Source organism: Schistocerca piceifrons, chromosome X, assembly GCF_021461385.2.
Source record: "Schistocerca piceifrons isolate TAMUIC-IGC-003096 chromosome X, iqSchPice1.1, whole genome shotgun sequence".
NCBI lineage: Eukaryota > Metazoa > Arthropoda > Insecta > Orthoptera > Acrididae > Schistocerca > Schistocerca piceifrons.
This window is the reverse complement of record NC_060149.1, coordinates 593,529,369-593,552,124: the sequence shown is the minus strand read 5'-3', so window position 1 is coordinate 593,552,124 and position 22,756 is coordinate 593,529,369. Positions and strand designations below refer to the sequence as shown.

Genomic DNA, 22,756 nt, shown 5'->3' with positions numbered 1-22,756 from the left:
TCGAGTTATTCAAGAAAACCACAGAAAACTGACATTAAATGTGGTTTAGCTCTGAAAGCATTTGGAATTGGGCATATGTCCGTATGAAGTTATTTATTCAGATTCACCAGTACTATCATCCCTCATGGCATGGATCTTTTTTCCTGACTCACCTCATATTCCTATTCAGTAGTAAACTACGGAATACATGACCAGGAAAGCTGAAAGTCTAAATATTCCAGACATATTCTCGCTCTAAAACAAGGCATTCTAAATTTTAACAAAAACTGATACACACAGCAATCAGGGTAATCAGAAAGACAAAAATTCTCTTTCTTCCAATTATTTTTATGTTGACATGTGTTGTACATGCAAAGCCACATACAGGCACCTTCAGAACAGTTCAGCCTGATATGACCATGCAAGAGCAAACAGTAGCACTCGTCAAAAGAATAAACTGAACTAGAGCACCAACAAAACTCAACACTGGAGGATAAGAAGGTATAACTTCCACCACTGATACAAGTCCTTAGCAAGTAAATCATTTTCTCTCTGAATTTAAGAAACTTTGCCTTGTGAATAAATTTTTCAGTCTGGATATATCATTAGTTGTAATAAGTGCTGGCGGGTAATGTGACACACTAAATAGGAGTACAAGAGAATGCTGATGCCACCTGTTATCAGTCAGGCATGACGGTCAAGTTTGTCTCGCTAACAGCCTCTAGGAGGCACAGCTCATCTATGTTTTAATTCTGTGAGCATGAGTGATTTCATAGTTTGTTATTGTATGTTGATCATGGTGAGTGTACTGGGGTGAGGTTTAGGTGCAGTGTGGGGTGAGGGATGGAGAGAAGTGGGAGGCAGGGAGGTGGTTGGGGGAAAGCGTCTAGCAGCTCGCGGGAGTTGGCAGCTGTCCGTGGGCTAGCTAGGGGTTTAGGTAGAGGGGACACATGGCAGACAGCCGAGCACTCTATTTCATTTCACAAGCTAGGGCGCAAGATGGCAGCTCACATCAAGCTGACAAGTACTGGGCGAGGGTAATGAGAATGGGGTGGTTGTGTGTGTGTGTGTGTGTGTGTGTGTGTGTGTGTGTGTGTGTGTGTGTGTGGAGGGGGGAAGGGGGGGGGGCGCACATTTCTCCTCCAGCTTGAGAAAGCTAGCAAAGTAAAGCTCTGTATCTTCCGTGCGTGTATTTGGCGACGAAGCAGTGCTTCCGTCTTTAGGTGAGTCGTCTCCTTTATTCCTAAATAATTTGGTATTCTCAACCAGAACTTTCCGTACATTAACAATTAGATATCTTACAGGCTACCACTAAACATTCAATGGAGGTGGATATAAAAATCTGTGTGTTTACAGGAGTGGATATGGCTTAAACTGTGATGTGGAGATCTATGGCTATGGTGTGGGCTGAAATTCTATGTTCATTTAAGTAATTTTGTTTTTCTCTCTCTCAAAAAAGTGTGGTATGACTTAATAAATGTCTTAGTTGTGCATGAGACTTGACAGTTATTTAACTGAAACGTACAAATATTTCCTATGTTCCTTTGAATGAAATCTGTGTTTATGTAGAACTTCTGAAGGAGAGAAGACAAGTACTGTGTTAACCCAAGTCTGGTAGAAGGCAGGAGCTGTGTCATAAACTAGTAATACTTTGCTTTTATGTCACTATGGGTCAAAAGATGTAAGTGGTGAGACAGTAAATTTCGTTTTTAAAGGACAGTTTATTTTACAACAAAGTATCTTCAAGTATTTTGGGAAAAAAGCCCTTTACATTGTTATGAAATGAACAATATTATAAACATTTACAATGAATTCAGTTTTCGCAGTTTCTATAGCTGTATCAGATGGTTGATCATCAAATTAGATTAGCCCTAAAATGGCTAATACTACGAACACTTGATTCACAGAGCATTTTCCTTTTTCATGATGTCTGCTGCTGTTGACTGAAACTTTGTATAATTCTACTCCGACAGCTAGAAACTGTGGATTAAGAAGTTAAGCATATGAAAATCGGGTAAGTGTGTAATTTGGGGTCTCTCTTTTGTGTTACATTGTGTAAAGACAAGTATATTTGAGAGTAGTGTAATCTTTTAGTGGAAAAATGTAAAAAGGTCATAGTTTTAAAAATAAGATCACAAGTAACTGATTCATAGAAGGTTAGATGCTAGTTACCATTGTTACGCCTCTGCACAGACTGATTTCATGTTTACTTATTTCCATAAACAATCACTATTTTATTAACCTATTCAGTCTTCTTTACAAATTTTGGCTCTTGTACAACTGCAGTCTTTACCTTTAAGTGCCCAAGAGAGGCCAATATACAGTACTTTATAGGCAGTAAACTTAAGTTCATTGTCATTAAGAGTGTACGGCTGAGTGGTGCTATCACAGTTCCGTGTTTGATGCCCAAATTATACACAGGCTTTTACTGTTCATCTAAACTTATAGTGACAGCAATTTAGTTGTAATAAAAGTATTCCATATTTACATACACACAGGCAAGATAGCACTACAAGTTGCAGACTACAGATGACACTAGTGGTGAAGACTCACTACCTACTGCAATTTTTATGCTGTGTGCGAGGAAATTTAACAGAGTGCAGTGTCCCTATTTTAGATGTGAGCTTCAGGAGTACACCACCACCACCAATTTAAATATTTTCCTTTACTGTCAACATGGTTTAAGTCAATATACATTCACTTGGAAATAACCTGAAGATATTTAGCACAATCAGTATCTACTACATGTGGTGGAAGTTCTCAGGGGACTGACAAATATTTGAGAAAGAACAAGAATTAAAACTTTCCATGTTTCTATGGCTTGGGGGCCCAATAATACGTCAACAATTATAGAATCATGCTCAGTTCATACTACCCTGAAGTACACAAGTACATCAGTAATTGCATTTTCCACAGTTTGTCACATTTCACAAGTAACTGTTCCATATATCTTTTCTGTTCAATTTTTTGCATTTTCAATCACTAATTTTCCTAGTTTTATAGTTTTAATAGATTGGAACCATATTTAAAAACTGCACAAAGAAAATATTAGTACCTATAGCATCATAGAGGACAGTTGATATCCATGAGAGAAGAGCGAGTGATGTAACGTCACCAAGACTTGCTGCAATTGGAGTAGCTACATTATCGGGATTGATGCTACAATGCCGTGAGAAAACTATCACTGCAGCAGTTGTAAGACCTAAAAAAGAACAAATAGCTTATTAGTGCAAATTGAGCACAAAGAAATTTAACATAATTATCAACTCAAAACAGTACTTATGTATCAGAATGATGAAAGTAAAAGACGTGCATCATGTCAAAGATTCCCCAATTTTTATCCACGTAAATAGTACTGCTCCACTAAGTACAGATTTTGGTTTGATTAGAGGTTTTCACGTTCAATTAAAAAGAAAAAGAAAAGTTATTTCAACAATAATTAATGAAATCCACAAACAAACAAACAACAAATATTAATATTTACTTACCTGTCACTAGCAAAGTTACTGAAGCCATATAATAATGTTAATTACAACTAAATACAGACAAGAAAATAACTAGAGAGTTAAGTTTTACCTAGAACAAAGCTGGCAAGTGAAGCAGTCACTAAACTGCTGGCACACATAAGAAGTGCATGGTCAAGCCGCACACTCCTGCTCTTGAAACCTCCCATCACTATTGCCACAACTGAAGCAAGGAATCCAACCACATTTGCCTGACACTGTGCGAAAGAAGATACACAAAAAAAATCAGACTACCGCCACAATAAAAGATGCCAACATTAAAAAAAAAATGAAAACATGCCTTGGATAATTTACACACTGTTAGTAACTTTACAATTACTAAAGCCATAACTTTCTGATAATCTACATAGTCATATTTACTTGAGAAATGAACACACCAACTGTAAAACAATATTGATACTCAGATATTTAGGCAACAGTTACATGTCCCAATATACAAACTATCACAAGTAATACTTCACTATGAGTACAAGCAACGAAAATTCTGAGTAGAATACAAATGAAGGTAAGAATGAAGATAATGACTTCCACTACATAAAGTAAAGAGTTTGTTTCCACATTTGCATTTTTTGAAGTACACAGACCAGAGACCACAGTCTAAGCAGCCAGAGACACTGTGTGTGTGTGTGTGTGTGTGTGTGTGTGTAGCTATTTCTGATGAAGGTCTTGTTGGTCAAGAGCACACTTTCTGACAGTCTCTCTGTTGTGCCTATCTGCAACTCAGCATCACCATAATAGGTGAGTAGCAACTATCCTTTTCATAATATTGTCACATTCTATCTTGGAGTTTCTATTAACTTTTTAAGAAAGTTTGCATATTTGGTGAACTGATCACTGACTGTGAGTATTTCATCATTCACAAAACCCTTTAGTGTTAGATTACGGTGACAATGTTCAGGAGCACCACATTTGTGTGCATTTAAGTGAACACTTTTTAGTGGAGTTCAATAAGTAACCCAACACTATTTTTTCTGAAAGTAGGTTTGTTTTATTCAGGATTCCAATACACCATATTATTCCCCACTCTTTTAGTTACAAAACCATGTTTTTCAACAAAATTCCTTTTCAATGTGATGACCTTATGCCACCTTATTTGGAGGGGCTGTATGCCCACATGGTACCACTCTCCTGGTCGACATTGGAGCCAATGTCTTGTTGCAACAATAACCTCTCCATCACCCACGTAATGCTTCCCATGTAATGCATCCTTCATTGGACCAAACAGATGGAAGTCAGAAGGTGCGAGATTCAGGCTGTAGAGTGGATGAGGAAGGACAGTCCAACGAAGGTTTGCGAGTTCCTCTCGAGTGTGCAGACATGTGTGAGGCCTTGCATTGTTGTGAAGTTCATTTGCACAATACACTTCAGAGTTGGTTGTTGCACCATAAGGGAGGACATCAAACAGCATAACCCTTTTAGTGTCCCGGAAGACTGGTCCCATGACTAATGGCTGATGGTGCAGCTTTGAACTTTTTCTTCAGAGGAGAGAGGTGTGGTGCCACTCAACGGACTGCTGTTTTGTTTCAGATTCAATGTGATGAACCCATATTCCACTGCCTGTGATGATTTTCGATATAAAATTGTCACATCAGCCTCATAATGCGAAAGCAATTCTGCACAGATGGTCCTTCGTTGCTCTTTATGGTGTACAGCGAGGCGGTGAAGAATCCAGTGGGCACACACCTCTGAGTATCACAACTGGTGGACAAGTGTGTCAGCACTACCAACAAAGACATCCATTCTAGCAGCAGGGTGTCTTGATTGTGATCCGTCAATGTGAATGTCTGCATGTTCCAACAATGCAGGGGTCACAGCTGTATCGGCCTTGTTGCAATAATAGATGTCTCTCCAGACTCACCATGCTGTTGTTCACTGCCACGTCTCCACAGACATTCTGCAAGTGCCTATGAATATCTGTTCTGGCTTTCCACCAAAAGAATCTCAATGACAGCTCTGTGCTTGGAACACACCTCTGTTACAAATAATATTTTGAATGCTACTTATAGTGCCGCCACCTATTGGAATTTCATGAAACAAAAGGGGCTGAAGTGGGAATATTCCATGATGTCCCACAACGAATTCCGCAATTTTTCAACTGAAATTGGCTGAGGAAAAAAAAAAGTGTTGCAATCCTTACTGAATATCACCTTGTAGCTTCATTGTTGTTGTTGTTGTGGTCTTCAGTCCTGAGACTGATTTGATGCAGCTCTCCATGCTACTCTATCCTGTGCAAGCTTTTTCATCTCCCAGTACCTACTGCAACCTACATTCTTCTGAATCTGCTTAGTGTATTCATCTCTTGGTCTCCCTCTACGATTTTTACCCTCCACGCTGCCCTCCAATACTAAATTGGTGATCCCTTGATGCCTCAGAACATGTCCTACCAATCGATCCCTTCTTCTGGTCAAGTTGTGCCACAAACTTCTCTTCTCCCCAATCCTATTCAATACTTCCTCATTAGTTATGTGATCTACCCATCTAATCTTCAGCATTCTTCTGTAGCACCACATTTCGAAAGCTTCTATTCTCTTCTTGTCCAAACTATTTATCGTCCATGTTTCACTTCCATACATGGCTACACTCCATACGAATACTTTCAGAAATGACTTCCTGACACTTAAATCAATACTGGATGTTAACAAATTTCTCTTCTTCAGAAACGCTTTCCTTGCCATAGCCAGCCTACATTTTATATCCTCTCTACTTCGACCATCATCAGTTATTTTGCTCCCCAAATAGCAAAACTCCTTTACTACTTTAAGTGTCTCATTTCCTAATCTAATTCCCTCAGCATCACCCGACTTAATTAGACTACATTTCATTATCCTTGTTTTGCTTTTGTTGATGTTCATCTTATATCCTCCTTTCAAGACACTGTCCATTCCATTCAACTGCTCTTCCAAGTCCTTTGCTGTCTCTGACAGAATTACAATGTCATCGGCGAACCTCAAAGTTTTTATTTCTTCTCCATGAATTTTAATACCTACTCCGAATTTTTCTTTTGTTTCCTTTACTGCTTGCTCAATATACAGATTGAACAACATCGGGGAGAGGCTACAACCCTGTCTTACTCCCTTCCCAACCACTGCTTCCTTTTCATGTCCCTCGACTCTTATAACTGCCATCTGGTTTCTGTACAAATTGTAAATAGCCTTTCACTCCCTGTATTTTACCCCTGCCACCTTTAGAATTTGAAAGAGAGTATTCCATTCAACATTGTCAAAAGCTTTCTCTAAGTCTACAAATGCTAGAAACGTAGGTTTGCCTTTCCTTAATCTTTCTTCTAATATAAGTCGTAAGGTCAGTATTGCCTCACGTGTTCCAGTGTTTCTACGGAATCCAAACTGATCTTCCCCGAGGTTGGCTTCTACTAGTTTTTCCATTCGTCTGTAAAGAATTCGTGTTAGTATTTTGCAGCTGTGACTTATTAAGCTAATAGCTTCATACGTTTGTTTTTTCTAAAAATTGTTGATCTGCCTGCCAGTCCAATGAAATCAACTGATGGAAGATATGATACTTCACTTTTACTCCTGGGCATGCTTCCTTCTAACAGTCTGGCACCAAGTTTAAAAAATCCTGAGATTTTCATTTTGGAAAACTTGTTTACTTGTTCTGTCATGTCATGACCATATCTGTCAGTTAGGATGACTAGTTTTCTACAAGGTTCATACATCTTGCAGCTCCCAAATCCAGAAGCACTATTTTGCTGATCCATAGAAGGAGCAAATCCTGTTTGTGCCTCTATGCTATTTTTGTATATTACACTGATTTTATTGTCACTGGCCACCACTAATATATTTCCTAATGATAATGGTTTCATTGTTGTCTATTTCACTTTAGCAGCTTATTTTACAACTTCCAACCATTCTTCACTGACAACACACTTCCACAGTTTTCCCCCTTTCACAGGGGGGTCTCCTGTTGAATTATTTGCCTTTAGAGCATATTAATAAGAATTAATTGTCTTTCAAGCATATTAATAACTGTGCCTTGAGACAATTTCTTATCTAAGTTTATACTAACTACACACGGCAGTGTGTATATTACATATATCTTGATCGCCTTCAAGATAGTTGCACAAAGTTGAGTTTTCTTTTACCATTTCTTGCCAATTTAGACTGTCCCCTTTTAATGAGATATGCTTTGTAAGGCAAATCAAGATGTTAGTTTTATTAATACTGAGTATTTGACTACAATCTTGTGAGCCAAGAATATGAATAATCATCGCTAGCTGCTGTGGCCGAGCAGTTCTAGGTGCTTCAGTCCGGAACCACACGACTGCTACGGTCGTAGGTTCAAATTCTGCCTTGGGCATGGATGTGTGTGATGTCCTTAGGTTAGTTAGGATTAAGTAGTTTAAGTTCTAGGGGACTGATGACCTCAGATGTTAAGTCCCATAGTGCTCAGAGCCATTCGAACCATTTGAATAATCATCATTTACGAAATTTATGCTTACTTTGGAACAATTCTCAATGAACCAATAGTAACAGCTGCTACACTGAACATCCTTTATCACTTCCTTTTATTAAACACAATGAGTTTCCTTAACACTGCAAGTAGTGGCTGAGAAGAAATTACATTGACTGTCACAAAAGCTTCAGTGCTCAAGCTTACTCTCTCACTATAGGCTGTGTGTAGTACATTAGAATGAAAATTGTCACTAACACGTATCACATACACATTATGTCTACAATGAAGATGTGAGGGGGTTAAGATATTAGTCTTTGTATCCAAGAGAAGTTATGTTCAAACCTGTAATAGTTATTTCTAACAGTTTTCTTTGATCTTAATCATCTGTTGTGAACATCGGGTTAGTTCCATTTACAAAGTCATATATATTTAACCAATTCCTCTGTCTTCCAGCAACTTACCTTGTCCCACTTAAGAAGTCCTTTGCCTCTAATGACCGAGCTGCCGTCAAGACACTGAACTAGAAACTTCTTCCCTACAACGGAGGTTAAATAAAACAGACCCAAACAATGCCATGAATAACACATGTATACTCACTTTTGAAATCTCAATCACTAGCTGATACTATTAATCTAACTGCACAGCTGGATATGGAGATTAAAATGGGGCATTCATTACAAACAAGAAGCAAATACACACTTTCTGTGTTAGTGCACTGTTGACAGAAAGATAATACGTGAAAAGTGAACTGAAGTTTCTTGTTACAGTAGTAACTCAAGCATGATACTTTCAATGCATCCCCTGGCAATAGCATCCTCTTGGAAACCACCTTAAAGTCACCAGCTTAGTGGTACCTGAAGTTCAGTGAGAAATTATTTCATAAATATCCACTTAGAATCCTCAATATTGACACTGTGATAAGTATGAGCATTTATATAAGACTGCAGGTCTACTTGAATGTCTTTTATAGCTCTGTCAGGTGATGCCTGATATAAAATACTAAAAATCAAGAGTGACTCACTGTGACATTCAGAACTGTTCCGTAAGTTTTTTTTAATATTCAAGAATACCAGAAAACACACTAGTCATGTAATTTAATTTATTTTACAAATGTGCATATGATCAGGTGTCAATGTCACAAACCTCTGACAATGCAGACATCCTGGTAGGATAAGGAATGTTGTACATTTTAATTACAGTATACCTGAAGCTGACACTGCCCCTCAATAATTTTCAGAAATACTGCAGTGCAGTGTCTGAGACACTGTAGTAATCAACAGCTGCATTTGATTAAGAATGAACTCACAAATAGCAATTATGTTTCTGCATCAGCTGTAGAATAATTCAGAACTAATCAAAATTTATGCTGGAGCAGGACTCACACCCAAATTTCCTGTTTGGCACGTGTGGTCACTGTAACAACTTCAACTATCTGAGCATGCTCCTAGGAGTGGCCCAAATCTTCATTTGTCCTGGTGTTTACTCTCTAATAGTCTACAGGTGATGTAGAAGCAAAGCAGCAATTTGCGAGTTCATTCTTAACTTAATTTGGCTGTTGGTCATCAATGCAGAGTCTCTGACATTGCACTACAGTATTTCATGCCATTGCAACAAAATGGTGAGAGAAAACTGTCTCCTCATGTGGGTGAATCATGGTAATGCAGTGCGAGCATAAGTATACAGCAGGAGAAATGGAGATTTGTGCCACTCCTGGAAGCGTGCTCAGATAGCAGAAGTGATTAAAGTGACAGCTAGCAACAAATGGGAAATACGGGTTCGAGTTCCAGTCCAGCACAAATTTTCATTTGTACAGAAATATTCTACAGCTGATGCAGAACCATGGTTGCAATTTGTGAGTAAATTATCAATTTCCAGAAGCCTCTATTTTTCCATAAATCCTATGTGAGCATCACAAATTCACAATAATTCATTACTTTTATATTCAAGGTGATAATGAGAACAGAAACGATTATATTCTTCTCTGCTTGTGATCTGAATTTCAACCACTGCGGACCTACTCATTTTGCCTTAAACTCAGAGCACATACGAAGACATGCACTAGTGACAGTGTGACATGACGGTGGTGTAATCTACTGTGTCACAGATGGAGATCTGGAAATTCAACTCAACTGAGAGCAATACAGCAGTCTCTTCTCCAAATGAAGGTACCCTTCAGTATTCTACTTGTGTTGCTATTCTGTCTGGCAGATATATGTAACCTAGGAAATGAAGAGTAATATCCAATTGTTATTGAGCAGTATTTAAATAAAACAGGAAAATAATGATACCAATGAACAGAAAGTAACTAGTGTATAAAGGACCACATGTCAATGAGATAATAACTAAATAAATAAATACATAAATAAAAAATATGATGGGGCACATTCTACTATTAGCATGTAAGTGGTTGGAAGGGAGATGGGGAGCAGATTCTCCATCAGATATGGCTATTCACCTCAGCCTTACTACCCCGTTAAGCTTATGATGAGAAGTACAATATCATTAATGTTATTTGCATCACAAATTCTCCAGACCAGGTTCAGTAAATTGTGCATTTGTATCTTATGCCTATGTGAAAGTAGTTTAACCCTTTCACCGCTGTGGATGAGTTAACTTGTGATCCGTGACTCCCCAGGTGCTGAAGATGTGTTTAAATGCAGTCTCTGGGTTTTCCTTAAGCACTATGATGCATTTTTGAGCCCAATTCTGCTGACCCACTCACTGTTGCGGACAAGTTACTGCCATATGTCGGCCAATAATTATTATACAATTTACGTGAATCTTTGCATGCTACCATTCGAAGAAAAAACCTCATTTTGATATCTTCAACTGTTTATGAAATACGATGATAGTTACGACGACACAATTTCTGATGCGCAGGGATGGAACTGGGCATGCCGAGGACGAATATCTGCCAGATATAAAAACCAATATCTCATGAATGAAGTAAGATACTATTCTGCTCTCAGTTATTTTAAATAAAATTTCAGTATCTTATTTACATTTTATACACAGCAATGTATAAGCTAAAATCAACTATATGCAAAGTCTACTCAATTCATTTTAAAATTTGTAAACTCAGTTTTATGCAATGGTTTACTTAATTTGATGCAGCAAAGTAACTATGACAAATAATGAAAAGAAATTCAGTCCTTCATCAAGCAACGATGTCAGACAGTAGGATGAGAAGGAAATCGAATTTTTTCACCAAATATTTTTCTTAAAATTGGATGATGAGTACTTCCTAGATAGTGGGAGGAACACCATTTCTCGGGTGGCAGCATTAGGCGAGCAGTACAGCAACAACAAAGCCATGCTCAACATGGAATGCAAAGAGCATGTCTGTAGCAATCAGAGGGTTAAGTTCATATCAAGACAATCACTATTTGAGGAGTCTTACAAGAATAAGGGAAGCAATCAGCTATGGTCTCATTTAAAGGTATATCTTTACATAGTTCTGGAGGGGCTTGAGGAAACTACAAGAAACCTAAACCAGCATAGCTAAACTAAAATTACAATTATTATCCTTTGGACACCTCCATAATTTCACACCAATTCATCTCAGTCTACCTCAGCTAGTTACATTCCAGTGAATTGTGGCAGTCATTTCAGTGTGTGGTTTATGCTCCTTTTGTTTCTAATGATACGAAGGCCTTTCGAGGAAAAAGAAAGCTTAGAAAGTTGTTTATTCCATGAGGTGCTCAACAATCTTCAGAGTTGTTGCTAAACAAAAAATTTAGAAATAAAGGTAACAACTCACCAGCACACGATGACAGGGAGTAGTGGATTGGAATGGTGTGACAGAACAGAGATAGGGGAGACTGTAGGGTAGAGGGTGTCTGTGTAGGATGAGTGAATTAAGGGTCTTGGAGCACACTGAAAGCATGTATGGAGCAGGGGGCAAGTGAAGGTTGTGGCCAGGAGGATGATGGGAATGAAGGATGTGGTCCTGCTATTATTAGTTTCCATTTTTCAAATGACACTGAAATGTCGAACAACGACACCACTGATACAGCAAAAGAAAGCTGTTTCGAAACACAATCATATCTCAAACTTATGTTTGACTGCAGTAAAGGAAACCAACTATCTCACGTACTTCATGAAAATACATTGTTCCAAACACTGCCATTTAGAGCACTGGGCATGATGAAGGATGAAGGGAGATTAGGATTTGGCAAACATGTCATTATAGGAAAAAGATGAAGCAAGAAACTGATAATGTCATTTAACAAAGAAAGCATCCAGTCTTTACCTTAATCGATTTGGGGAAACTATGTAAAATCAAAAGCTGGATGGATGGCCAATGTGCCAGTTCACTTAGGTCTTCAACAGCAAAAATTTAATTTTGCAGACAGAAGCTGATACATTGAGATTCTGTTCCAAATGTTCCTGAGCAGTCATGCTTGTTAGGTATTATCCATACTGGTGTTTCACAAACCTGTATCAATGTAAGATTTCCAACAATCATGCTCCACTGTTGCTTAGGTGTGTCCATGTGACCTAGATTAGCTTGTGTTGATAAGCGAGACGCAAGGGTCATCTCCAGATTTCCTTTGAGACCCAACAGTGCAGGTACAAGTATAACAACTTCTGTCACTGCTTCAAATACTGTCCAGTGCTGAAAGAATAAAAAAAGTAGTTTATAATTCCTAATCTATATTTATAATTTCAGAAATTAGACTATAGACTGAATTCTAGATGTGAACTACCAACTGCAAAGGTATCATTTTGTTATTTGACGTCGAACAAAAGTCAACTATTCATTAATATCATGTTTGAAGTCGATAATTTTGCATTTCATCTAAACCACAAAGCATTTCAATTGTATTATTCCTAAACATCACCATTAGTTTCATTCATCTTCACATTACGAAATGTCAATGATACATGTCTTACATGTCAGTGCCTTATTTATTTATAATTTTTTTATAAAATTCAAGGCCTTTTAGTAGCCAAAAAACACTTAAGTATCCCATTTACTTTCAGAAAGAGAGCCACAAATCCCAGTTCGATATAATCTGTACTATAGTAAAGAAAATAATATTAATGCCAGACCAAACTCTAGCTTTTCAGTAGATTAAAGCAATAAAATATTGACTTCTCATAGAAGTGTGAACCAACTCAGTTATTCAAATGGCTCTCAGCACTACGGGACTTAACTTCTGAGGTCATCAGTCCCTTAGAACTACGTAAACCTAACTAACCTAAGGACATCACACACATCCATGCCCGAGGCAGGATTCGAACCTGCGACCATAGCGGTCGCGCGGTTCCAGACTGTAGCGCCTAGAACCGCTCGGCCACTCCGGCCGGCCTCAGTTATTCAATTGGTGAAGTAATTCATACTGTATTATGAGCCACTTTCCCTTGGACTGTGAAATATTCAATATATATATTTTTCTGGTCTTGTCAGGAAGACAATTCTCTACAACAGTTCAACAATAACAAATCATCTGGGGGCATGCTGTAAGCAGCTGGTAGAGGTGCTTTTGTGGGATGTTAGCTTCAATACTTCATATCGGAGGGGTGTTACCAGACAGAGAAACAGTTGGCATCCAGCACTGAAGTGGCAAGTTGCACCCTAACTCTTACACTTGTATTTACAACCTCAGCCGGCCAACACAAGCCACTGCATCCAAATATTTTTGGTCACACAAGCTGACCATAGCAGCAGAGGTTTTATCCTAATTAAGACAGTTATTGTAAGGGCCCACAGAAAATCTAGTGCACACATCTTCCGCATGTGTTGTTTCAGTGATCTGGCCATAATCAAATGTAGCAAGATCTTGTGTCTGGCCAGTCTTGGGTCACTATACTACACATGGTGGGTACAAAGTATCATCACAATACAATGCTATTCATTATTATTATTATTATTATTATTATTATTTTAGCATGCTCAATGACACAGTTATAAGCATCATCTCTGAATATGAATGTGTACATTAAGTTACATGAACAAAACAGGTCTCCACAAATAACTTACTGTAAGTATGTTCTATACACGCATTATCAACTTCTTTGAGAATGCTTGAGAGTGCCAGCGATTAGAACAAGGAAGGTCACCCTCTGGACCAGAGAAAGATAACTCTTCCAGCTCCCACCACCTTCTGTTCTTGTGCTGTCAAAAGCTGTCATGAAACCACCAATAGAGCATGATGCTATAAAAATAATCCTGTTATCAAATACCCATGCAGGGAAGTTTTATTTTGTTATTTATGGTTTGCAAAAAACTGGCAGAACATTGGAAAAATGAGCAAAAGAAAGTAAAAAAGTTTTTTACTTCATCCTCCTGTGTCAATATTCACGTCTCCACATACTATTATGTTAGTTTTGGGGGCTGAAACACTTTCCAGGACTTCTGTTATTTTGTGGAAGAAAGTATCCACATTATCACTAGGTGTGCGGTACACATACAGAATAATTAACTTCTTATGGATGTTTAGCTTTGTTAGTTCAATGGCTGCCAATTCAAAATGTTTACCTAAACTTACTGTGATCAGTCGTCCTATAGGTTTAAAGTGTGCACCACCTCTGATATAAACAAATGATTCCCCACCATTTAAGGTAGTTTTACAGTAGCAACTTGCACAGTCATATGCCAGTATCATTATATGCTGTATTTCTTTGTCTCTACAGCAGTGTTCTGTAATGCGTACCACCATGCTGTTCAAAGACTGTAATTCAACTACCAGCTGGTGCACTTTATTTCTAATAGACTGCACATTTTGATAATAATAGATAATTCTGAGAAAATTTCTGTGGTGTTTGTCATTTCTTTTTCTCTCTGATGACTGATGGGCATGCAGCCTGGTGTGGAACATTTTATCTTCTATGTATAAGGTGAAGATATCACTAAAGTGGTTGATACACTTTCGACATAGGGTAGTTTGTTGTCATGATTTATCTTTAAGAAAATGAAAAGCCTAGTCGTCCTACCTCTGACAAAAGGTATTTGATCATGTGTGGCCCCGCAACCATTTGATATATTCTAAATCCACCATCCTACCTTTCCCGGTCCTATTGCAGCGCAGACCATGCCATACTGTACCCCCATCTCTCTACTGTTCCCACTGAAGTGTGTGCCTGGTCAGCAGTCATCAGCACTACCTACAGCTCTGCACTGACTCACCATACAGCACAGGGAAGGTCAAGTTGATCATGATGCTGGAAGAATTCAGCCACACTCACACTGAAGCTACCAGTAAGGGAAGCTATCTAACACAGGTCACCACCTATACTGTATATTTTGTCCCTATCCAAGCTATTCCCTATCCTACCCACTATCACTAACTGATCATCATTTGTAAAATTCTTACACCAAGGCTCTAACCCTCAGTCACATGATTCAGCCCAGCACTTGGCCTGATACTCCTCCCTTAACTTTTCCTGTAATTGAGTGCTTACACCTCTGCCATGACTATCACCTAGCAGCAGTACCCTCTTCTTCCTAACATTGGTGGTGTTCCTAGTCACAGTCTGCTGCACATTTCCTACTTCTGCACCATCTTGAGGCTCCTCTCCCCTCAACTCTGGCAGCTCGAATGTGTTACTGGTAGATTTAATGAAACTGTCAGACCACATCCTCCGCCTGCTATCCTTAATACCAATTGCCATTTTCCAACTACTACCCTCATCAATGTCTTCCTTCATCCACACTAGCTCTCTCCAAACTTGATCCAACTCTGCCCAAAGTGGAGAAATATTCCTTTCCTGCTTCTCTTTTAAACTACTGCTGCTGTGTATTTTGCAGTTCCAAGGGAGGGCCTCAGTGACCTCCTTAGAGTTCTCTCCACTACATTCCCTCCACTGAAACAACATGCTACTCCTTAGGAACACCCAACCTGCCTGTTTGACGTTTACTCCTCCATATACTTGCCATGCCATCTGCTTAGCCAGTAACTTGTGAAGTTTGTGTGGTTTTAGAGGCCTAAACATCTGTCATGTTTTCAATATGCCTGTGTGTTACTTGTCACGAAGTGTTGCTTCATGTAAAAATGTGACCACAGCAGAAAAATGAGGATTGGCAAACTTAATTGAATCAAGCAAGAATAGGAAGGATGGTGAGTAAACTTGTCTCAAGTTTTTATCTTCCCAAAACTTCAACTTTAAATCTATGCCAAAAAAACTGAACACTAAAATTCACAATTTCAGAACAGCACATGGACATTAGAGACTCAAGAATTTAGTCATACAAGTCTGACTCTAAGAAGTTGTTAGACTGGTTTCAGCAGCACAATCCTACCCTAGAAACCTAAGAGCTAATATCAATAAGCACTGGTGTTGTCAAAAATGAGAAGATGAACTGCCACTTGTCCCCAGGCATTGGGGTGCAAAGTCTCAAGCACAATGCTATTATTTTCGGGCAGTGCAACTAAAACAGTGATAAAAGTGCAGCATCTTGCTGCAGTAAACAGCACTAAACAAATTCAATACAAAGTTTCAGTTATCACCACCACCATTCTTTTTTCCAACTGTCATTGGAAACAGCCAAATAAAGAGTTAAAAGAATTCCTAGCCTATACACTGTACTCCTACCGTTCATCCATTTTTTATGTAAGTGGGATGAAGAAAGGTGCTAACTCATTTGAACCTTAACAACAAAAAGTGAAATTAGACAATACTAAATATATAATTCATAGTGGTCTTTTGCTGAACAGGGTCACATGGCATCATGAACAGACCTTTGCAGAAATTATTCACTGGTTGGTTGGTATGATGAGAAAGGGACCAAACTACAGCATCATCAGTCCCTTTTTTTTGCATTCAAACAGGTTGCAGAGTAAAACAATTCCCCAAGAGAGTCTGGGAAGTAACAAAGGCAGAAAACTAACTAGGAAACATACTGAAAGATATAACAAGAGGGTCAAGACAAAAGGGGAGAACATGCATTAAAAGGAAAAAAGCGGGAGAAGGTATTAAAAGAATATAGCAAATGGCCTGGACTGGCTGATTGCAAGAAGAAATAAAGGATGAGCCAGCCACTCTGCAACACACTAAAATCTCCAGTCTACACAACAAGGCTGGAGGAACACAGACAGAGAAAAGACAAACACCTTGGCAAACAAATAGCAAAGAAAGAGTGAGGAAAGGGTGAAATGGAGGGAGAGCGGAGGCCTGGGAGAGAGGGCCAGACACCCACCCCTAGATTGTGTGTTTCCCACAAATAAAACAAAGAACTATATCAACCATTGATGCAGTGTCTCCCAACACCATTGGCAGTGCGGTGGGAAGGTTAAAAGTCTGCCGCAGAGTGGTTAAAATTGGGCAGTCTAATAAGATGTGGGCGTCAGTCAAGTGGTAACCAAAGTGACACTGGGTTGGGCCCTCACGACAGAGGTGGTGACCATGAGTCAGCAAAGTATGGCCGATGCAAAGCCGGCAAAGGACAACAGAGTCCCTGCAAGTGGCTCGCATAGTTGACCAACACACATTCATTGTCTCCTTGATAGCACATAGTGTATTTGGTGTCCTGAGAGTGTGCCATTCAGTATCCCAGATCCTGAAAACTTTATGGCCTAAGACCGACTGGAGATCAGTCTCCAGTGAGCCGATCTCCAGAGTTGGTTGACTGGTAGCCTGTTTTGCCAGCCTATCAGCAAGTTTGTTGCCCAGGACCCCAACATGTCCCGGGGTCCAAATGAAGGACACTGAATGTCCACTGTTTCTGATGGCATAAAGACAGTCCTGGATGTCATTATTAAGGAATGGAGAAGGAAGCACTGGTCGAGAGTTTGTAGGTTGCTTAAGGAGTCACTACAGATGGCGAAGGACTCACCTGCGCAGGAGCGGATATGCTCAAGAGCGTGAGAGATGGCTACCTACTCTGCACTGAAAACACTGCAGCCATCTGACAAGGAGCACTTTTCATTACATCCAACGTGAGCAAACATGAAGCCAACGTGATCATTGAACATAGAGCCATTGGTGTAGACTATTTCTGAGCCCTGGAACTTGCCGACAATAGAGAAAAATTGCTAGCAGAGGGCCTCAGATGGTACTGAGCCTTTTGGGCCTTGTGATATGTCCTAATGAAGCTGTGGTCGAGGCATGGACCATGGAGCTGTACCTGAGTAGACCCGCAGGAAATGTGGTAGAGGGAAACTGCCAAGTTGAGTAAGAAGCGACTGGACATGGACTGCAATTGGAATCCCCGATCTGGGTTGCCATTGGGGGAGATGACCACCGTGTTAGGGAAAAGGAGAGAGTAGTTTGGATGGTGAGGCGAACTATGAAAGTGCGCAGTATGATTCACAAGCAGTTGTCACCTGATCTGCTATGGTGGAACGCCAGCTTCCACGAAGAGGCTGATCACTGGGTTCATTTGGAAAGCTCCCGCCGCACGTTAAACTCCACGGTGGTGTATAGGGTCCATCACCCACAACGCTGAGGGTAAGGCTGAACCACACACCAGGCTCCTATAGACAAGACAGGACTGCACAAGGGCTTAATACAGCTGCAGCAGTGTAAGACTATCAGCAGCCCAGTTGGTGTGTCTCAGGCATCGTATAATATTAAGATGCCGCCAGCACTCTTCCTTACAGTGATGAAGATGGGGAAGCCAAGCTAAGTGGGCATCGAAGACCAGTCCCAAAAAGCATTAAATCTAAACTACATTAAGTAGTTGGTTATTGAGGTAAAGTTTCAGATGTGGGTGGACAGTATGACGATGACAGAAGTGCATGACGCAACTCTTGGCAGCTGAAAACAAAGCCGTGAGTGAGTGCCCATGACTGCGCCTTTCATATAGCTCCCTGCAGTTGACCTTCAGCCACATCAATGGAAGAGGAGCAGAAGGAAATTACATAAATTGTCAGCATATAAGAAAGGCAATACTGAGGGCCCCACTTCTGCTGCAAGGCCATTAATGGCAACTAAAAAGAGTGGGACACTCAGTACAGAGCCCTGTGGGACCCCATTCTCTCGGATGTGGAGCAAACAGTGTGAAGCACTGACTCGAGCTCTGAAAACGCAGAGCATTGGAAGCGGGCCCCGGAGACCCCACTTGTACAGAGTTGCAAGGATGTGATGTCACCACACGGTACCATAGGCTTTCGTCACATCAAAAAAGACGATAATAAGGTGTTGACACTGGGAAAAGGCCATTCAGACGGCGGACTCCAGGCAGATCAAGTTGTCAGTCATGGAGTGACCTTGGCAGAAACCACCCTGGGACGGTGCCAGAAGATCCCGAGACTCAAGGAACCAACAACCACCAGTTCACCATATGTTTGAGCAGCTTGCACAGAACACTCTTGAGGCTGACAGGATGACAGCAATCTATGTCTAGTGGTTTCTTACCAGGTTTTATCACTGGAACAACGATACTTTCTCACTATTGCAACGGGAATTCGCCATCACTGCAGTTGTGGTTGAAGACAGCAGGAGGTGGCACTGATAATCTGCTGAAAGATGTTTAATCATTTGGGAATGGATGCCGTCTGGCCCAGAGGACATGTCAGCACAATTGGCAAGGGCACTGTCAAATTGCCACTTACTGAAGGGAGCAGTATACGGCACAGGGTGGCATGGAGCAATAGGTAGGTGTTGTCGTTCCACCTGCTGTTTTAGGAGACGAAAGGCAGGGCGGTAATTCTCAGATGCAGACGAGCGGGCATAATGCTTGGCGAGTTGCTCAGTGATTACTTCTGGATTGACATATGCAACTGCATGTGTGCAAAGTCCACGTATACCTGCGGGAGGGGTCTGACATCCGTAAAGGAGTCTGACCTTGGTCCAAACACAGGAAAGAGAGGTTTGTGTTCCAATGGTGGAGACGAATTGTTCCCAATACTCCTGCTTCTGTAGTTTGATGAGTTGATGGACCCAGACACGGAGCTGTTTGAAGGCAATAAAGCACTCTGGGGATGGGTGGTACTTGTGATGTTGGAGGACCTGCCTACAGTCTCAAATGGCTGCAGAGATTTCCGGTGACCATTAAGGCACTGACTTCCGCCCGGGGTAACCTTAGGAACAAGGGATGCCGATTCCTCTGCAGTAACAACGTTAGTAGTGATGGTCTGGAGCACCTCACCAATGTTGCCATACAATGGAGATTCAACAGTGTTAGTGGAAGTGAAAGCGCCCCAGTCAGCCTTGGTAAGAGCCCATCTGGACAAGTGTCCAGTTGAGTGATGCCAGGGCAGGGACAGGAAGAGTGGAAAGTGGTCACAACCACACAAGTCATTGTGAGCTCTCCAGTGGATAGACGGGAGAAGACCAGGAGTGAAAACTTAGAGATCAACGGTCAAGTGTATGCCATGTGCCACACTGAAATGGATGGGGGCACCTGTACTTAAGAGGTAAAGGTCAAGTAGAGTCAGTAGATCCTTGACATCTTTATCACAGCCAATACTCTTGGAACCACCCCACAAAGGGTTATTGACATTAAAATCACCCAGAAGTAGAAAAGGTGAGGGGAGATGGCAAATTAGTGCAGCCAAAACATGGTGTCGAATTTCACAATCTGGTGGAAGGTAGATGCTACAGATGGTAATTTCCTGTGTTGTCCTCACCCGACAGCCACAGCTTCTAAATGTGTTTGAAGGGGCACAGGTTCTCTACACACGGAGGTAAGGATATAGATACAGATTCCACCTGACATTCTGTTACAGTCAGTACAGTTTTTGTAGTACCCCCAATAGCCACGAAGGGTGGGGACCCAAATTGCAGGAAACCGGGTTTCCTGAAGGGCAAGGCAAAAAGCAGGTGAAATGCTTAAAAGCTGTTGTAGCTCAGCCAGGTAGGAGAAAAAACTGCCACAGTTCCACTGGAGGAGTGCACTATCAGTCGTCTGGGAAGGTACGAAGGGACCAAGGAGGCAGTTTATGCATCAGGGTCACCTGTCGCCACTGACTGGGTGCTGGTATCCAGGACCATTGGGTCTGAAGTGTTGGCAATATCTACGTCTTCGAGGAATACTAGAATCTCCACCTTGTCCTCCGACATGGAACTGTTTGAGTGGCGGAGTGGGGACACCAGTCACGTCAGTCATGTTTCTTAACCAATTTCTTCTTCATCTGTTTGTCCCATTGCTGCTCTTCAGGGACATGCTGGGAGGGCTTCCCTGAAATAGCAACAGGGGCAGAGTAAGAGCATGGAGCCCTTCCACCAGCAGCATGTGCCTCCTTCAGCCACTGGCTACTGCCACTTTCTCAGTTGGTGAGATCTCTGAAGGGAGAGTCCCAAGGGACCCCTTCCGCACATGAGGAGCCGGAGGAGGATGTTGCTTTTCCAGCTGGAGTGTGGGGACTGATGTCCCCAGCAGTTTCTAGAGGTGTTGGCCCCCAAAGTAAAAACTTTGGGAGCAACAGAAGAAGACGTGCACCCAAGCACTAAGGGGGAGGGAGGGAGGGAATGGAATCGGGTGGTAGGGCCCACTGTACGAGGTTTAGATGAGGAGAGTGTTGATGCCAATGAGGAAGACGGCGACATTGCGGCACTGTAAGACGAGAGTAATCAAATGAGGTGCAAACTTTCATATTTCAGTTTAGCCTATCTGTGAGTCATCCTGTATTGGGTCTTGTACTCCATAATTTTCAACACCTTTTGGAATACTGTGCAGTCTGGAGAGCAGATGGAGTGGTGCTCTTCAGTTGACAAAGGTGGGAGGAGGGCCACATGGAGTATTTGGATGCAATGCATGTCTGCAGTACTGACATGTGGCACTTGAGTGCCACCGGGAATACATGCCCAAATTTCCAGAACTTAAAATGACGACATTGAGGGAGGGATGTATGGTTTTACGTCACAATGGTATACCATCACCTTGACCTTTTCAGGTAAAGAATCACCCTCAAAGGCCAAGATGAAGGTGTCGGTAGCAATCCTGTTGTCTTTAGATCCCCTATAGACGCCAGAGGATGAGAGCATCCCTATGATTCAAATCAGCTCATAGCTCATTGTCTGACTGCAACAGGGGATCATGATGGAAAGTAATACCCTTGACAATGTTGAGGCTTTTATGGTGGGTGACCAAAACAGGAAATCACCCAGCTTGGCACATGCAAGTAACAATCATGACTGGATTGAGGATGCTGTCTGAATCAGGACTGACCCAACGTGCATTTTGGACAGTGCTGCCACTTCCCCAAACTTATCCTCCAGGTGTTCTACGAAAAAGAGTGACTCCGTAGCAGAAAGAAGTCCCCGTCAGTTCTGCTGCACACTAAATAACGAGGTAATTATGGCTCTCTTCTTTCTGTAGCCCTACGTTCCTCACATGGCGTAGTTAGGGAGGGGAATGACTTGCGGTCATGTCACAGCATTGTACTCAACCTTCCCTTTCTAAGCGACTGCTGGGGCCACTTGTTCCCCAGCAAAAGATGACTTGGTTTGCTTCATCACAGGTCATTGCCCTGATGCTACCCATTCTCATCAGGGGCTCTCCCCACAGATGCCACCCAGCCACAGCAAAGCCTACCTGGCATGATGGCCATTCATGATGGACTGCCTACCAAGCTGGATAATGGGTGCATGGAAATCCAATATTGTCATGTGTGTGTGTGTGTGGGGGGGGGGGGGGGGGGAGGTGCAAAGGAGGACAGCAGACAATTGATGGAGATTATGCACCCTATAAGGTGTCCTCACCCCAATAGCTGGAATATGGGTGCAGTTGCAGTGCATGACAATAATAGGTGCAGAAGGTCGTAATGCACGATGGATATATGGTGCACCATGTAAGATGTCCTCCCCCAAGTGGCCCACACTTCAGAAAAAAAATTTATTGGGCCAAAAAGTGGGAAGCTCCTTTTAGTCACCTCTTACAACAGGCAGGAATACCTTGTGCCTATTCTAAACACCAGGGGAAGAGAAATTCGTCAAGTTACATAACGTATGTAGTC

The 22,756-nt window shown here is 41.2% G+C and overlaps 1 protein-coding gene across 1 annotated transcript in view; it reads right to left on the bottom strand.

The window, feature by feature from the left end:
• The window catches only part of LOC124722103 (solute carrier family 41 member 1-like), a 166,082-nt gene that overhangs the window by 72,964 nt on the left and 70,362 nt on the right, over nt 1-22,756 (bottom strand). Inside the window, exons 3-5 of the mRNA XM_047247301.1 lie at nt 12,352-12,531; nt 3,556-3,700; nt 3,035-3,181 (exon numbers count right to left, since the gene is read on the bottom strand). Of these exons, the coding sequence (XP_047103257.1) occupies nt 3,035-3,181; nt 3,556-3,700; nt 12,352-12,531 (472 nt within the window). The remainder of the gene's footprint in view (nt 1-3,034; nt 3,182-3,555; nt 3,701-12,351; nt 12,532-22,756) is intronic.